A 17024-nucleotide genomic window follows, 5' to 3' on the forward strand; every position below is an offset into this window, starting at 1 on the left:
GTATACAAGAAAGACATAAAGGAAAAAGAGTTAACTCACAAGTATTTTTTAAATTGCTTATGAGTTTAATATGGGGGTTTTAAAAATCTTTACATTTCAAATCTGAATCATTAAAATGAAAAGAAGTCATTTATATATATAAGCTAATGATGTACAAAAGAGGGCACCCTGCTGTATGTTTGAGCTATTCATAATCAGTCATGTATTCTTTATAACATGTTTCTAATTTAGAAACATGAAGTATATTACTTATATTGAATACTCCTGGAACAAAACTCATCAATATATAATTGTATAATTTTATATATAATTATAATATACTATAAATATATATAATATATATAATATATAATTATAATATATTATTTATATATAATTATAATATATAATGTGTATAATTTTCTTTCAGGTCACAGAACAAATTACAAATTTTTACCACAAATTCTCTGTTTATCAAGTTAAAAATACATTAACATAAAAATAATCAGAGAACCCTCAAATTTAACATTCTAAGCACTATTAAACATCCTAATTTTGAAATATTCCCTCTTGGCCTCAAAGGGGAAGGAAATCAGAGTTCACCATCACAACCATCAAAATGACTCCTCATTTTTTAAAAACCATATAGCATCTCAACAATTTACTTTCTTCTCCGTGATTTAATTTTAGAGCCTTTACAGGAATAGCTCAAAGTCTCATTTTATTTTGGTAAAATAAGTGTCCTGTTAAAAATAATAGAGAAGTTTCTCTAGGTTTAAAACAGTTCAAAGGGATAAATTATACCGAGTCCTGTGATCTGGAATTACACTTAGATACGGCAAGGAGAGCAGTGCTCTCCCCAGCAAGTGCTTCAGTATCGAGCCTAACAATATCAGATAGATTTTCCCCCAATACAATCAAGAGATTAAGAAACAAACAACAACAAAAACAAAAAACCCCAAATCTAATAATTTACTGGTGTCTCTATTTGAACCCTTATTTTTAGGTTCATAAATGCTGAGAGAATAGTAAAACAATTAGAACCACAGGTTCAAATAAATTCTACGAAGAAAATACGTAGGTACTTGTATTTCAACATTTAGAGTTGGTAGAAAATACATACTGATGCTTAGATAAATTCTTCTGCAAGGATACATTTTTACATTAATACACTGCAGAATCTCAATGGCTTTGTGCTGCATTAATCCATTTGCTACCAACTGCAGACAAAAGGAACACAATTTTTTAAAAGAAAAATAAGATCATGAAAAAACAGTATTTATTTTTCAAATTGCTTTATTGGTTGAAAAATTAAGACTGTCATTCCAAAGTGTTATTATTATTCTGAAAGATGAACTGCACCAGTAACAAAAAAGACAAACAAAACCAAAAAAAAATTAATGTGGATTTTGAGGAAAACAAAGATTAAGTTATGGCTGTTTGGAAAAATAGTACTTTTAAAGAAGACATGTTAACAAATACACTAAAAAACCCTTAAATTACAGGCTGACAAAACATACTGGTATATTTATCATGATCTAAATTATTTTCAGTAAAAGAAAATTTGGGTGGATCTCCCCACTGCCTCGGGGGAGGCTTTCAATTCTTCACCAGTGCCCAGGTCTCCTCAATATTTAAGATCAAATAGGGCTCACTGTCAGGAACACCTAGAATCCAACAGTAAGGAGAATACTCTGAGATCAGTAAATCATGATCACATCACCTAATTGTAAAAGTGACAACATATTAGGGCATTCGTGTGCATAAGCTAGATTATAGCATGAAGAGCTTTAGACATGGTTAGAGGAGCTTGATAGAATTCTTCAGAAAATAATGAACCTCAGTTTAATTATAGACAGGTGAGTATGGCTAATATAAAACAACACATCATCCAAAAGTTACTGTTATTTGAATCTGGGAAGAACCTCATGTAGTGATGAGCTGGAAATCGGATCCCAGAGTCATGGCCTATTCCTGACAGAAATTTAATACAGCGACCTCTTTGGCTTTCGATTTCTTTATTTGTAATTAAAAAAAAAAATTCTAGGTGTGTGATAAAGAGAAAGAGTAGGACTAAATTATCTTTGCAATCAGTCACTCTATAAATATTTATTTACATTTAGAACTCAAAATCCTATTCTGTAGAATGTAGGCAAACAAACGGATTAAAAGACGATTTCCTGCTGTCTTCGTCAAAACAAATGAATTTGAGCCAAGAATAAAATTCAGTAAGCTATTTTAAGATAAGTTATCCTTAGTGGTTTTAAAATAAATTATATATGCATTTATACATATATTTATTATAAACAAATTAGCAATTTGATTATCACTTCAAATAAAAGTAGGAAACTTAATGGTACATCTAAAACATATGCCTCTCAGGCTCTAAAGGATTTTAATTACAAATCTGATAAATTTGCCAAAACAAAGCCACCAAATAAGCCATCCGCAGATAGTTTGTTCTTGGCAACTTTCAAATGCATTTTCCACTTTAAGGGAAAGTTTCATATTTCCACATCACATCAATTTCTTATAGGAATACAATATTATATTAAATCTACTAGCTTCAGTGATTTCTAAAACCCATCTTTGGCCAAAATTAATCCTATTTCAAGACTCTTACCTGTTCTGGATTAAAGCAATTACTTGAGAATAGGTCTTTCCAATAACACTTTCTCCATTGACTTTTATAATTCGATCACCTTCAAAGAGAAATTAGATAACACATGAGGAATTCCTTTAAAAAGTCACTTGTGAGTACTTCTGAAATATTTCTTGAGTAATATACTTATTTTTAATATATCCTTGCTCGTTTTTTAAATTGTCTTTTTACAAAAATGAACCTAAATTTTAATATATCTAGCTACTTAAGAAATATAACTATATTTTAAATAAGAATCCAGCCATTGATGAATTTAGAAACCTCAAAAAGTATAATCACCAAGTGACCACAACTATACTATTTTTGCCCCTATCATTTGTTTTCTGAGTTGTAAAACTACTATTTATTCCTCTGTTTACCCTGTCATTTCTAATAGAGAAACATTGTTTAACAGCCTTAGACAATTATTTTTGTTATCTCAGTGGTCTCTAATTTTAGTCCAACTGATTTTCTTTGTCGTATTCTCTCAGTCTATTTAGTTTATTGATTAGTGCTACACTGCAGAACTTAAACATAGGTATGGACATGGTTTTGACTTTATATATATTAACTTGTTCTTCATTTTAATGGGGAAAAGGATGTTTGGTTACTCAGAAAAATTCAGTGGAGCAGAAAGGAAAATAATGAGAGAAAGGACAGAGGAAAGAGGAAAACAGGAAAGAACGTATTTTTTGTGGGCTTTGCACAGTCCCTCAACTTCGTCTTCCCAACCTTGGGAAGCTTAGAATATGAGAGATGATACATTCTAGGTAATAGAATCCTATATGTTCACTGATGTACATATTATATATACTAATGATATTGAAATTAGGCTTACTTTAACTGACAAGAAAGATAATTAATAAGTTAACAATGCATCCTAATAAATCTTACCAGTGACACCCACTATTTATATTTGCAGCTGCAAAGATAACATTTTATTCAAAAGGCAGTAAAAGATAGTTTTTCACTAATTCCCATCTTAAATTATTTCATGTTTAGAAACAAGAGAAAAGGGTAACTATTTTAGTGTGTGCATTAATCTAAACTAAATCCTACTTAGTTTTTTTAATTAAAATCACAAGTCTCAAAATATTTCAGAACAAACAGCTACCAGACCACGTCCACTGACAGCTGCAGATGAAGCTGGGCTTGCATTGCACTGGAGACTTAAACTACTCTTTGTGGTGGACGAATTCTTTCACCTCTAGCAGGTCAGGCTCTTCCAGAACTTGTAGCTCCAAGATTATTTCATTTATTTCAACAAAGATCTCCTTCATTTGCTATTTTATTAACCTTTGTCAAAATTAAATGTACGCAAAATAGGTTAAGAGGGCCTCTGAAGGTCCATTATCTGAGTGGTAACTAAAAGTGTCCACAATATATCAATTACCGTATTTCTGCCCACCCATCCATCTGGATATCAGAAAACATATAACTAACTAGGTCTCAAAAACAGTAATAACTGATATGAAGAAAAAGGAAGAAACATACAGTAGGAGACAGAAGGAAAAATATGGAAAATGACATTTGGAAAAAATGAAGTAGAAGAGAAATTAAAAGGTAGGTTTAAGTAAGAATATCAAGCACCTGTGCACAATCCAGCTTCAAAAGCAGGTCCTCCCTCTTTAACCTGTTTGACAAAGATGGTATCCATGGGTTCCAAGCGGTTTCTTTGTTTTCCTGTGGGAAAGAAAAGATCCAATGCATAATTTTACCTCACAATATTTTCTTAAAATAGCAAAATAAAAAAATGATATTTAATTGAGACAGTGAAGCGAAGATTTTTTTAAATGAAGTGTTAAACACATATCCTAAATCTGGATGCTAAATTCATCATTAAGAGGGTTTCAAGAACTCAAAACATTTATTTTTCTTCTTCCATAACACAACCACCACAACAGCAATGATTTCTATTTACTGGGACATTCTGTATGTAAATTATTACACTAAATACTGCACATACCTGAGAGCTAACTTCCATAACAAGTAAGTATCACTACCACCATCGAACAAAGAGGACACCGAGGCTCAGAGAGACTAAGTAAATTCTCTTAAGGTCACACAGCTAGATTACACAGGCGGTATTCAACTCTACTGCTTTTTCACACCGCATGGCGTTAAGCACTAAGTCATAATCCTAAATAAGACAGTTCTTTCCCTTCAGGGACTCTGGAGGGAGAAAGACATATGAACAAAGAATGGTACTACAGTATTAAAAAACAGAGACAGATACAACATACAGTCATGGCGATGAAGAGCACATGATCAGATCTGAAAGCCAGTACTTCACAAACTGCTATCCACGGATCGCCTGCATTAACAGCTCCGGGGCTTGACCAAAATCAGTGTTTCGGGGTCCAATCAGAAATCTGCTTTGTCAAGAAGTTTCCCAGATGATCCTTCTACACACTAACATTGGAGAACAACTGACAGTTTCCATACACAGAAGTCAAAGAAAGAGTCACAGGTGAGAGGACATTTAAACTAAGCGACAAGCACCAAGGTAAGTACTGAGAGGGGACAAACAGGTAGACAGTGGTTCTCAAAGTGTGACCCCCAGACCAGCAGCATTAACACAACCAGGGAATGTGCTGGAAATGCAAATTCGCGGACCCCCCACCCCAGATCTACTGAATCAGGAACCCTCATGTGACTGTGATGCATACTCAAGATGGAAAATCAATGAACCAGAAGACACAGCCCTGACCCTTAAAGAAGAATATAACTGAGAAAACAAGGCACATATACGTGTGGAGCACTTGAATCACACTTGTTAGACTGTGGTGCTGGGCGGAATATGACTGTCAAATATAAAGAATCCATAATTATTGTCATATAAAACCGAATTTTTATCCAGGAATATCACAAAGGCGGCTCAAAAGTAGATACCAATAAAGCAACATCTATCAGCAACTCCGCTTACATATTTAGCTATTTACTCTGAAAGAAATCCTCTAAAAGTAGTGAATGGCTAACTCTCCCTAAAACGCAACAGGGCACAGAGGAAAACTGCTTATGCTTCAGACGCCAGGAGATAGGGATCCAAATCCTTGCTTTGCCACTGGAGAGTCCCGCTGCAGGTAAGTAAACGTTTTTACTTAAAAGAAATGATTGCTTTTTCTTTTACAGTACAGAGACATGTTTTTGCATTCTTGAAGGGCTTCTATGAAGACTCAATAAGATAACATGTAAAAGAGCTCAGCACAGCTTGTAATTGGAGCAAGTCCTCGGTAAACGTGTATTTCCACTCTCCGTGGTGCTTAGATGAAGACTAGTCTCATATTCTTAAGGTTTTCAAGAATGAAAAATTTGAAAGGTTATAAAAATATACCTGCAAAGTATCTATCATCTAATTTTCAAAAATATAAATATAGGGCTTCCCTGGTGGCGCAGTGGTTGAGAGTCCGCCTGCCGATGCGGGGGACGCGGGTTCGCGCCCCGGTCCGGGAAGATCCCACGTGCCACGGAGCGGCTGGGCCCGTGAGCCGTGGCCGCTGCGCCTGCGCGTCCGGAGCCTGTGCTCCACAGTGAGAGGCCCGCATACCGTAAAAAAAATTTAAAAAAAAAAAAATATATATATATATATCTCAGATCTCTTCCCAAGGAAATTCTATACAGCTCTCTAAGTTCAGAAGACGTGAAAATATTATAAATCCTTTGGTCACTTCTGATTGGCTATGACAGACAGCCCTGACTGCTTTCTCCATGAGGATTTGGAGGAAACAGAGAAACTAATGCTAGTTAAATCCCTACTGTAAGGAAGAATGTCCTCGTTCTTAAGAGATGTTTGCCGAAATACTTAGGGACTAATTGTAATCTTATATTATCATAGTTTATTATTATATTATTAAATTTCCAGTATTATGATAATGATATCTGCAACTTAATTTTCAAATGGCTTGAGAGAAAAAAATAAGCCAAGATATCCATACACCCAGACACGTGTATGGATGGACAGATAAAGCAAATATATATTCAACATTAAGTTAATTGTTGAATCCAGATGGACAAGGTATTTGCTGTACTTTGAAAATTATAATACAAAGTTTGAGAAAACTTTCTGTATGCGCCAGGTTTTATTTTTCTTCACAGAACTTGTCATCCACTACTTAAAGTTATCTATGTTTATTTTGCTTATGTTTGTTTGCTTTCATGCTGGTTGTGTGTCTCTTCCACTAAAATGAAGAGCAGGGATTTTTGTCATGTTCACTGATGCTCACAGCACCCAAAACAATGCCTGCCACAGAACAGGCATTCAATAAAGCATTATTCAATAAATGAACACATTTATTATTTAATTCTTACATCAAGCTTTCAAGCAAGGCGTTATGATTTTAATGCTGTCACTATGCTGAGGAGGAAACAGACTAAGTAACTTACGAAGAGGCAGAGCAGGAATTTGAATCCGGATCCAAATCCAGACACGGGGTTCCCTCATGCTTCAAAGGTAACCGAACTACTTATTCAGTTGTCAAGCTTTACCAAATACAAGGACACAGTCCTCTTACAACTACTTTGAAAGGGAAAAGAAGGTCTCTTTCAATATAAGTCACTTAAAATGCAAATACTTAACGCCAATCCAGCTGGTAATCAGGCTAGCTCCTTATGTAGACAACTCAACATTTACAACAGTTGGTGTTTAAGGAAAACCATCTATTTTTTTCTAGGCTAGAGATCTGAAGGTTTAATAAGTTTTGCTGTGCCAAGTCACTGCTTTCATGGAAAGATTTATATAATTAAAGAGAGGACACTTTTTTTTTAAAATTAATGTCTTCTAGTCCACTATGTCCCAAAGGTGATTATACCATACTTATATTTAAAAATACAAAATGTAAATGAGCATTAATGAATTCTACAAAATAATAAAAAGCTGGCTGGGTAGCAATGTAGTGACTTCTGAAAGTTCTGATAGGCACTTTCACTGACACGGAATAAATGTAGGCCAAAATCATTTGGTTTTGATTTCTAGAAAGGAAATACCAACTTTGCAATGACTGCCATTATAAAACCAGAGAGACTTTGCCACAAATTGACAAATCCTTCAATACACTATACCTGAAAATACATGAAGATGGAACAGACTAAAAGAAGGGCCAGTCTTACAGCAAGCACTACCACATCTGCTGAGAGCTGTACTTTTTGATTCTTCTTGTTCACTTTCCTTCCCGGACTCTCTTCCAAAATTCTGACTTGCTATTACTACTGTGGATTTTAACCAGTCCCTTCTGGACAATAGAAAAACTTCCCATAGGCGTCCTTTAATTACAGGCAGGTTTAACTAAGCAATATCCCTCTCTTCAATTTCCATATTCCTTGACTCAAAGTCTTGTGCTAAACACGTGGTTCAATAATGTTAAGAGTGTCATTTCTTTAATATATGCTCTCTGCAATTGCACTGGAACTGGAAACCACAAGCAACAAATTTAAAGTGTGTGTTATTCAGTCTCTTACGTCTTTAAGTTTTTTAAAGTCGGTTTCTAGATATGCAAAACAAAAAGTCCGATCCCGAATTGTAAGTAATCAGGAAAAAGTATTCCTTGCTCCCCTGCAGGATCATTTGGCAGAGCCAGGTGGCTTCCCTGGCAGTTCTTAGTAAACAGCCTCCTTCAATTCTACATGTGTATTTTATAATTTCTCAATCTTTTGAGAACACATAGGATGTGTTTCAGAGAACTGCTAAAGACCTTATTCAAGTGTTATTTCCTTGACTTTATCAAAAGAAAAGGGAAATGTGTCTTTCTAGCACACACGTAATGAAATCTTTCTGTATTTGAGAAAAGTAAGACAATGACCTTACATGAATGAGAATGGCTAAAATGAGCAAGTACTGAAAAAGTCCCACGTTATGCTATTTAACATACAATCAGTAAAGACTTCAATAAGAAGCTATAAAAAGCATCCATGAATTTGCCTGAAGTTGAATGTTACACTTTGAAATCAGAGAGAATGCACATACTTTTACATTATAGTAAATATAATCAGTTGGGGAAAAATAACTCAACTGAAAGAAACAGTAATATATAGGTAGTAGCTGCCATCCAAATACTGTATGGACATCCAGGCGGATATGATTTTTATTCTCCGTACCTAGTATAAGGCAGCGGTTAACAGCTTGAGCCCTACGACCAGATTACCTGCTTTACAATCCCAGCTCTACCACTTACTTTCCAAGTAGGGTTACTGGATTTTGCAAAAATGACTGTCTATGAGAAATTCCAATTTAATTGGGCATCCTGTAGTTTATCTGGCAACCCTATCCCCAAGTGATGTTAGACAAATGATTTATTTGTACCCCAGTTAACTCATCTGAAAAATGAGGATGATGACAGTTTAGTTTTACCTGGCAAGCCTGTCGTGAGGATTAGAAGAGAGAATCCACTGAAATACTCACATGAAGCCTAATACAAGTAGGTATTTAATCAATGTTATTACTATGCTAATCTGATGATAAAGCTTTAGAAAGTTTACATAGAGATCAGGGATGAATGAGGCCAGGGGACAGGGCGGTTGTCACACTGCTGGCGCTTGATTAAATAATGGTCCAAAGAGTAACAATGCAGACTCAGCTGGCATACTGGGGGCAGTTGAAGAGTGCAAACCCAAGAACACCGAAGAAAAGAAGGAAGAAGTAAGAGAGACTCTATACTAACAAATTTCCAGTAACTCTGACACGAACTACTCATCTGTCTTCAAAGAGACGGGAGCCTAAAAGCCAGAGTGCTCTAACGACCTTCTTCTTTGGAGAATGCTAAAATCTAAATCACTTGCAACATTTAAGTTGTTTCAAAATTTGAAATATGAAGTATATACAAAGCAAGCAGCCTAAAGCAAATAGATTATTTTCAGAAGTAATATTCTTAGAACTGTACCAGTTAGAAATGAGACACAGAGAATGAGGATACAATACACAGAGAAATAACAGGTATAGATCAGGGAATCCTATAGTTAGTTCTAGGGACAAGAGAAATGTATTTATCAGAGTTTAAAAAAAATTATACTTTAAACAAAGAAATACCATCTTACATTTTAACCCAAAGCAAAGCAGCAGAAAATCATGGCTATCACTCAGATTGAGATTTTTAAAAATGTTTCCTTCTCTCTCACAGTTCTCATAGATGCTACCAAACAATTTTTTAATGGAACCAAATCTCTGTTTTTATAATGACAGTTTTTTCAAGTATTCTTTTTACTGATTTCTTTGTTGTAAAAAAAGAAAAAAGACAAAAACAAAGAAACCCTCTATCTATCTCTACACTAGAAAAGGCTGTTGAAATTAAACTGTGCTTCATATGAAAGTTAAAAGTTAGATAAGCCTTGGAAGACGTATGCTCTCCACAAAGGTGGAAAGCTATAGAGGTCACATAATGGAGTATTAAAGCTCCAGGCATTAATTACTTAAAGAAAATCAATTAAATAGCTTATTGAAATTAATATTTTGCAGACCCAAAATAATTGAAACCACAATGTAGATTGAGACAGACAGATATCAAAGTTAAATCTGAATAAGAAAAAATGATCTTTGTTTCTCTTTGCTGGGTCACAGATTGACACAGAAAAAACAGGGCATGGAGAAGCATTTATTGAGCAAAAAAAAGTTAGGAATTATGGATCTATTGAGGCAAAAAACAAACAGAGGGAGTGATAAATAGCAAATTCAGGCTAGTAGTTACCTCTGGGGGAAGAGAATAGAAAAGGAGTGGTATGGAAGGGCCTTAACCATATTTATAATCATTTATGTCTTAGTGAGAGAGAGAGAGAGAGAGAGAGAGAGAGAGAGAAATGGAGGAGGGGGGTGTTAAAATGCTAAGATGACAAGGACAGGTGGCCAGCCATTTGGAAGTCACATTTCTTCCCTTTATTTTCTAGTTTGCCTGAAATATTTCATAGCTGTTTTTTTTTTTCATTGTTGAAAACAGGCTTCTAAAAAAAAAAAAACAAAGAAAAGAAAAGAAAACAGGCTTCTAATTTTTATTTTAGGGGTCTGGTTTGCTAACGGCATACAAAACTATCTTAAGAGCCTAAGAGAGACACTGTCTCACATCAAAAACCCATGTGTGGGGCTTCCCTGGTGGCGCAGTGGTTGGGAGTCCGCCTGCAGATGCGGGGGACGCGGGTTCGTGCCCCGGTCCGGGAGGATCCCACGTGCCGCGGAGCGGCTGGGCCCGTGGGCCATGGCCGCTGAGCCTGCGCGTCCGGAGCCTGTGCTCCGCAACGGGAGAGGCCACAGCAGTGAGAGGCCTGCGTACCACAAAAAAAAAAAAAAAAAAAAAAAAAAAAAAAATCCATGTGTATCATATGATAAATACTGATACACCCTATATAAAAATTAAGTACAATCCAATTTAAGAGGACTGCCATGGCAGATTATTGGGTCCCTTTCCCCTTTGGTAAGGGCAGAAGCAGTAAGGAAAAAAAATGCATTCCAGCTTTTTAAACCTACGTGGTCCCAAATTTCCACTTATGGTGCCCTCATTTCCAGAGTGATGGCTACTACTCTGAAATTATACCCCCCAAGCCTCCAGTCTGTAGCTCCAACAATTCTTATGAGCTCCAAACCCCCAATTCCAGTAGTCTCTAGACAATGTCAGTAGAATGTCACCTGTCAGGTCTCAATCACATTTCATCCATTATAAGCAAACACACACTCACGACTCAACCTCATCTTTAAGTAACATCAAATGGAACAAAGTGAAGTTAAGAAAATCTGCTAAATATTAAAAAGCAGATCATGTTCTAACTTAATCACGGCAAACTTTCTTTCAGCCCACACCTGTCTAATTTTTTTGGTTTACTTTTTAGTGTGGTAAATGCCCGGCATATACAAAAATAGAGAAAAAAAGTAGAATAACCCCCCCCCATGAACATAACGTAAATAATTATTAAAAATCTGTCATCTTGTTTCATTTACACTCACATTTTTTTCCTAAAGTATTTTAGTGTAAATCCCAGGTATCATGTCAATTCATTCACAAATACTTAAAATACTTCAGTATGCATCACTAACAAATCAGAACTTTACTTCTTAAAGGAAAGAAAACAAACTCTGTTCACAGTTCTCCATATTATGTAGTATTTTGCACAATCTGGATCATATAAACTGACAACAAACCCAAGCCTTCCTTCTACTTTCTTCTATCTTCCTAAAAGCCTACCTAACATTAATGAAAAGCAGTATTTCATGACATAGGAACGGTAGCACCGAAAGCTACGAAATAAATTTAGAAAAGGTCTCACGTGTAAAAGCACAATAGAATCCTAAAATTAAGTTCTGGAACCAGTTTCCCACTCCTAATGGAATGCTCTGCGTATCTATTCAAATTCAGTGAGGTCACATATGCAAGAGAACATACACTACATGAAAATCTCTGGCACACAGAACAGTATCTGGCATACAGTGGATGCTCTATAAATATTACTGCTGATTGACTCAAATTAAAGTCCTAGTAAATGCCAACAGCAAGACTGCCCAAAACCAACTTGGAGATATGTTTCAGGAACAAAGCTATTATTGTACTGCAACCGATCTGTAGGATTTCCCTGAAATAGAAGGAAAATGCTGTCACTTAATAGTAATTTCAGTACAATACCACTAGGTGTCAGACGTGAACCAAAATTTTCTGGCGTTATAAAACCACCTAGGCAAGAAAGACTCTGGAGGATGTTATTCATTCAACAAATAGTTAGTGAGCTTGGACGACGTGCCAGGAGCCGATCACTCTACAACGAACAAAACAGCCCTGGGATCTGTCTTCTGGAGTATTTGAAGTTTATGCAGCATCGTTTTTTTCTCTCTCTAAAAGTTTCAGGAATTTCACAAAGTATGTATCACGTGTGGATTCAGAGCCGTTATTCCAGTTGTGCTAGATTTTAAGTTCTCTGCAAACCCGGAAAAATGTGTTGCAGTGCGCTAACCACGGGCGACTATCTTTCCGTGTCTGACCTTAGCACTGCCCGACCCCATAACTGATTAAACCGGCCCCTCATCTTTCTCCAAACCCTTTAGTCCTCTCTGGTCTTCAAGACTATCAGTCTCCCTCAGAAATCACTCTTTCTTATAAGTTTACCCACAGACCAATATTACAACCAAATTCACCAGCAACCTCAACTTCCTTTCCCCCTTGACCTTTCAAAGCATTCCACTCGCCAGTGTCCACCTATGGACAATTGCAACCAGACCCTCCCCCTCTGCTCTCGTTCTTGGCCTGCAACGTCAACTGAGTAAAACTGCATGACCCACTGATTTAGTTCCAAGTTCAGCTAAGCGCTTGACATTACTCACTAAAGTCTCTTGCTTGTATTTTAATCCCCGTTCCTTCAAGGCTGCTGTTTCGAACTTCTAGTACCCTTCTTGGACTTGTTCTGCCATCTTGATTTGCTCACACTATTTGGGGAACCTTATGTCTTGCTTTACTGTATTTCAGCTGCTGAATCCTCAGTTTCTTCTTTTTTAAATCTTTGTCTATCCTTACTTCCCTTTGTTCTTTCTCAGGTGAGGATTTAGTTACCAGCTTTCTTCAGGACCTTGTTCCCCAAATGGTCTCTTCTCAAGTGTAAAACCAATCTCTCTTCTTCTCTGCAGATCTCACAACACACAGAAGCTGCCCAAACTTAAAGAGAACAACAAAACTTCTCCCTACCCTGCCACACAGCTTTCACCTCCTCTCATTCCCCCCATTCTTTCATTTTCATACTTCCTGAAGAACACTCTATACTCACCTACTCTCATTTCTTTACTTCTAATTCAGGGTTTCTCAGACGTTGACAAGTATCCCCTGGGGGACAGCACGCATCCCCCCTCCCCACCGTTCCCTGTTCTAACTTATGTCACAGCCCACTGACGCACCGGGTCCGCTCCGCCCGCCACACTGAAACTACTCTTGGTAACTTCACCAATTTGCTACTTGTCAGGTCAGGTCCAACAGTGTCTTTTTCTTTTTTTTCAATATTTATTTATGTATTTGGCTGCGTCAGGTCTTAGTTGTAGCACGCGGGATCTAGTTTCCAGAGCAGGACCAGGAATCCAGGACCCCTGCATTGGGAGCGCAAGGTCTTAACCACTGGACCACCAGGGAACTCCCCCACCAGTATCTTCTTAGTCTCCACCCTCATGAATTCTCTAGGACAAATGCAAGTTATCCACCCTCCCCTAAAAAGGATCACCTCTTAATTAGCAAGCCATCAACTCCTGGTTGTCCTTATACCTTCCAAAACTTATTTTCCGATCTCCTTTCTGATTCTCCTTTCTCTGACCAGCTCTTAGATGTTGTCTTTCCTAGGGTTCTATCTTTATGCTGTGTGTCTTCATGTTCTCTATGTATGATTTTATTGATGCCTAGGGCTTAGTTATAGCATATATAATGATGACTTCCAAATTTCAACCCTACCTCTCCCTAGGAGCTCCATACCCAAATTTTCAACTAGGTACCAAACATTCTACCAGCATCAGAAACGTAACTTATCCCAAACTGAACTCATTTCCCCGAGAAAATGAGGCGGGTGTGTTTCCCTTCTGTATCCCTCAGTCGATGGTACTTCCATCTATCCACTCATTCATGCCAGAAAAGCCAAGCATAAACCTCCACAAGTCATCTTTAACTGGTGGCACACAATCTACCCCATGTCCTACTACCAAATCTGGGCAAATACAACTTCTAAATGCCTCCGAAATCTGTTCTCGAATGCTCTTTTTTCCTTTGTCCTGATAAAGTCCTATTCAGCACAAAGTACACCCCCATCTGAGAAACCCTTCCCTGGCGGTTAGATGACTTGCCATGCTGTGATCCTGCCACAGTTGTGCAGACCTCTGTTTCTGCACTTATGTAATTATTTTACACCTTCGTCTTCCACCATCCTATATAAAGATTCATTAAACGTATATAGGCCAGGAGCTGTTCTGGGTTTAAAGAAAAAAAAAGTAAAAAAATAAAGTTGGGAATTTCCTGGTGGTCCAGGGGTTAGGGCTCTGCACTCCCACTGCAGGGGGCACGGGTTCGATCCCTGGTCGGGGACTAAGATGCCACGTGGCCATAAATACATATATACAAATTATTTTTAAAATTAAAAAAAAAATAAGTTCCTGCCCAACAATCCAACTGAGGCAGAAAAATGTTCAATGAGAAAAAAGTAGCATGAGAGATGGTATAAAGTGTGACAGAGAATAATAAGCAGAGTGAGAAGGGAAGGGAGAGGGAGAGGCAGGGATGTGATACTATTTTTAGGAAATGGTCAGGGAAGTCCTCTCTAGCAGGTGACATCTGAATCACTATCTAAAGGAAATGAGTTTAGAGGCTATATTGCTCCCTTCCCAGCAATTAGTTTAGTGACTGGCTCTTGGAAGTGACTCAACAAATGTCTGCTAAGAGAATGAATAAACAACAGGAAATATATTTCTAGACTTAACGCATTTAGCACTCATACGCAAATACTTCTATTGCAGTTCTACACCAGAGATGAAAAATTATCTGTTAAATTTTGAAAGCAGGGACCATCACAATTAAATTCACTTTTTATTAACTGGATCTATGAATCATGTGTTTTGAGTACAGACTAACTGGAGAGCAATCAGGAAAAAAATGGGCCTATTCAGCTAAGTGGTGTCTGTGATCAAGGTCTTAAGTTACGGAGCAGCTAAGAAAAGACAGCTCAAAATCACGTAATTACAGGTCATCTCTGGAGCAACAGTTTCTATAGAGAAGTGATTTCTAGGACAGTCTAGAACATTAATACTCCAAGCAGGTACTTTCCCGGACTTTCACCTTTACAGCCCTATTGTTCAGTATCCCAATTAGTTTTCTAAAATCCTAGATCGCCTATTTCCTAAAGGTTTTAGAACCATTAAAGAGATTTTTTCATCGCCTTTACCCTCTTGACTGCCAAACTACCTTCATGCAACGTCTCACAAAGCCTGAAAATCTACTCCAAAAATTGCATTTCTGACAATACCTACTTTAATGCAATCAAATTCCCTTCATTTTAGATTACTGTAAGTATGATTTCCTGGGACCTTTACAGTGAAGTTAGATTTTTTTTTTAAAACCTCTCATCTAACTTGACCAGCGTACTACTTTATTTTACAAATTCCTACTAAGGTCCAGGATTACTGTGTTTTCGTCATTAGTGTTCCAACTTACACACTTAGCAACTGTGTGAAATAAGATTTCTAAATTTAAAAAGTGTCACTGAGACTTTGTGTTAAAGGGGGACTGATGGGAGAAAGGTGTAAGAAAAATAGGAAGGAAGTAGAGAGACAATAATTCCTCAACGGCTGAGGTCAGATACTAACATGCTGACTTTTGCAGCTTTGGGAACAGTCATTTGGGAATAGTACCAAGTGAAGGTGGTACTAGGGTGGTACCCCCCCTTTATTCAATACATTTACTCAACAAACATTTGTGCTCCTACTATGTACCATGCACTTAGTAGGCACTGAAAATTCAACAATGAAAGACAGTGTCCATCCTTAATGATCTTTGTTCTTAAAGTAACACATCAATAAACTTTTTAATAAACATAATGACTAGTTTGGATATGTAGGAAAATTTTACTTTGAACATTCTAATGACCAATTCTTGATAAAAGATAGAATCCCCCTTCTTATTTTTCTATTTTCCGTTATCAGATCCGTATTACTATCATCACCTCCCAGGAACAGGTATATTAGGAAGTAGAAAGTTTTCACTTGTTTACTACAATCACTCAGATTAACTTAACTGTGTCCAAAATATGAGTAGGGATTTTCCAGGAGAGAATCAGGGAAAGAGCCTACCTGCATCTTTCACTAGTTGCGAAACAGCAATCTACTCCATCTTGTACAAAATATCCTTTCAAACATTTGGAAACTTCTGAACATATTGAAAGCTATCACTTTCTCCCCCGTGTGTGTATATCTATATCTATATCTATATGTCCTTGTCACCACTGTCCTTTACATCTGGCACTCCACAGTGTTTTGCTTTGTCCTATTTACTCAGAAGACCCTGAAGCCCTCCTTTCCCGTGTTTCCTACCTGTCAAATGAAGAGAAACAAAATAAATATATTGAGTTAACCTGTTGCTAACAACATATAAAAATCACTTATTATCTTGGTGCGTGTACATGTGTATGTAAATTTATACATGTGTGTGTATATTTTTACAGTAGGAAACATTGCCCATAATAGCAAACTACAAATAACTTGGTAATTTTATTACAACTATGTTGATAGAATAAAGTTATTTTAATAAGACAAATACATGGGCAGCAAACCATTCACTGAAGTATCCATATATTAGCAAAGTGAGTGAGTACAGGGAATACATCACTTATATTTGCACCATAGTGTATATGCATACAAAGTCCAGCTACTAGAAAACTACCTCCCGTGACTTCCCAGGCTGTCCAGTGGTTAAGACTCCATGCTTCC

The 17024-nt window shown here is 36.8% G+C and overlaps 1 protein-coding gene across 9 annotated transcripts in view; it reads right to left on the reverse strand.

Annotated features, from left to right (window-relative positions):
- Positions 1-17024, reverse strand: part of ARHGAP21 (Rho GTPase activating protein 21) — a 134445-nt gene that overhangs the window by 46533 nt on the left and 70888 nt on the right. For 7 of the 9 annotated variants that reach the window (XM_059058134.2, XM_059058133.2, XM_059058132.2 and 4 more), the window contains exons 5-6: positions 4211-4303; positions 2603-2681 (exon numbers count right to left, since the gene is read on the reverse strand). In XM_059058134.2, coding sequence (XP_058914117.1) covers positions 2603-2681; positions 4211-4303 — 172 coding nt within the window. Of the gene's footprint in view, positions 1-1102; positions 1191-2602; positions 2682-4210; positions 4304-17024 lie in introns of those variants that run through there. The other 2 variants (XM_059058136.2, XM_059058135.2) reach the window with 1 other exon arrangement.

Source organism: Kogia breviceps, chromosome 3 (genome assembly GCF_026419965.1).
Source record: "Kogia breviceps isolate mKogBre1 chromosome 3, mKogBre1 haplotype 1, whole genome shotgun sequence".
Lineage (NCBI taxonomy): Eukaryota > Metazoa > Chordata > Mammalia > Artiodactyla > Physeteridae > Kogia > Kogia breviceps.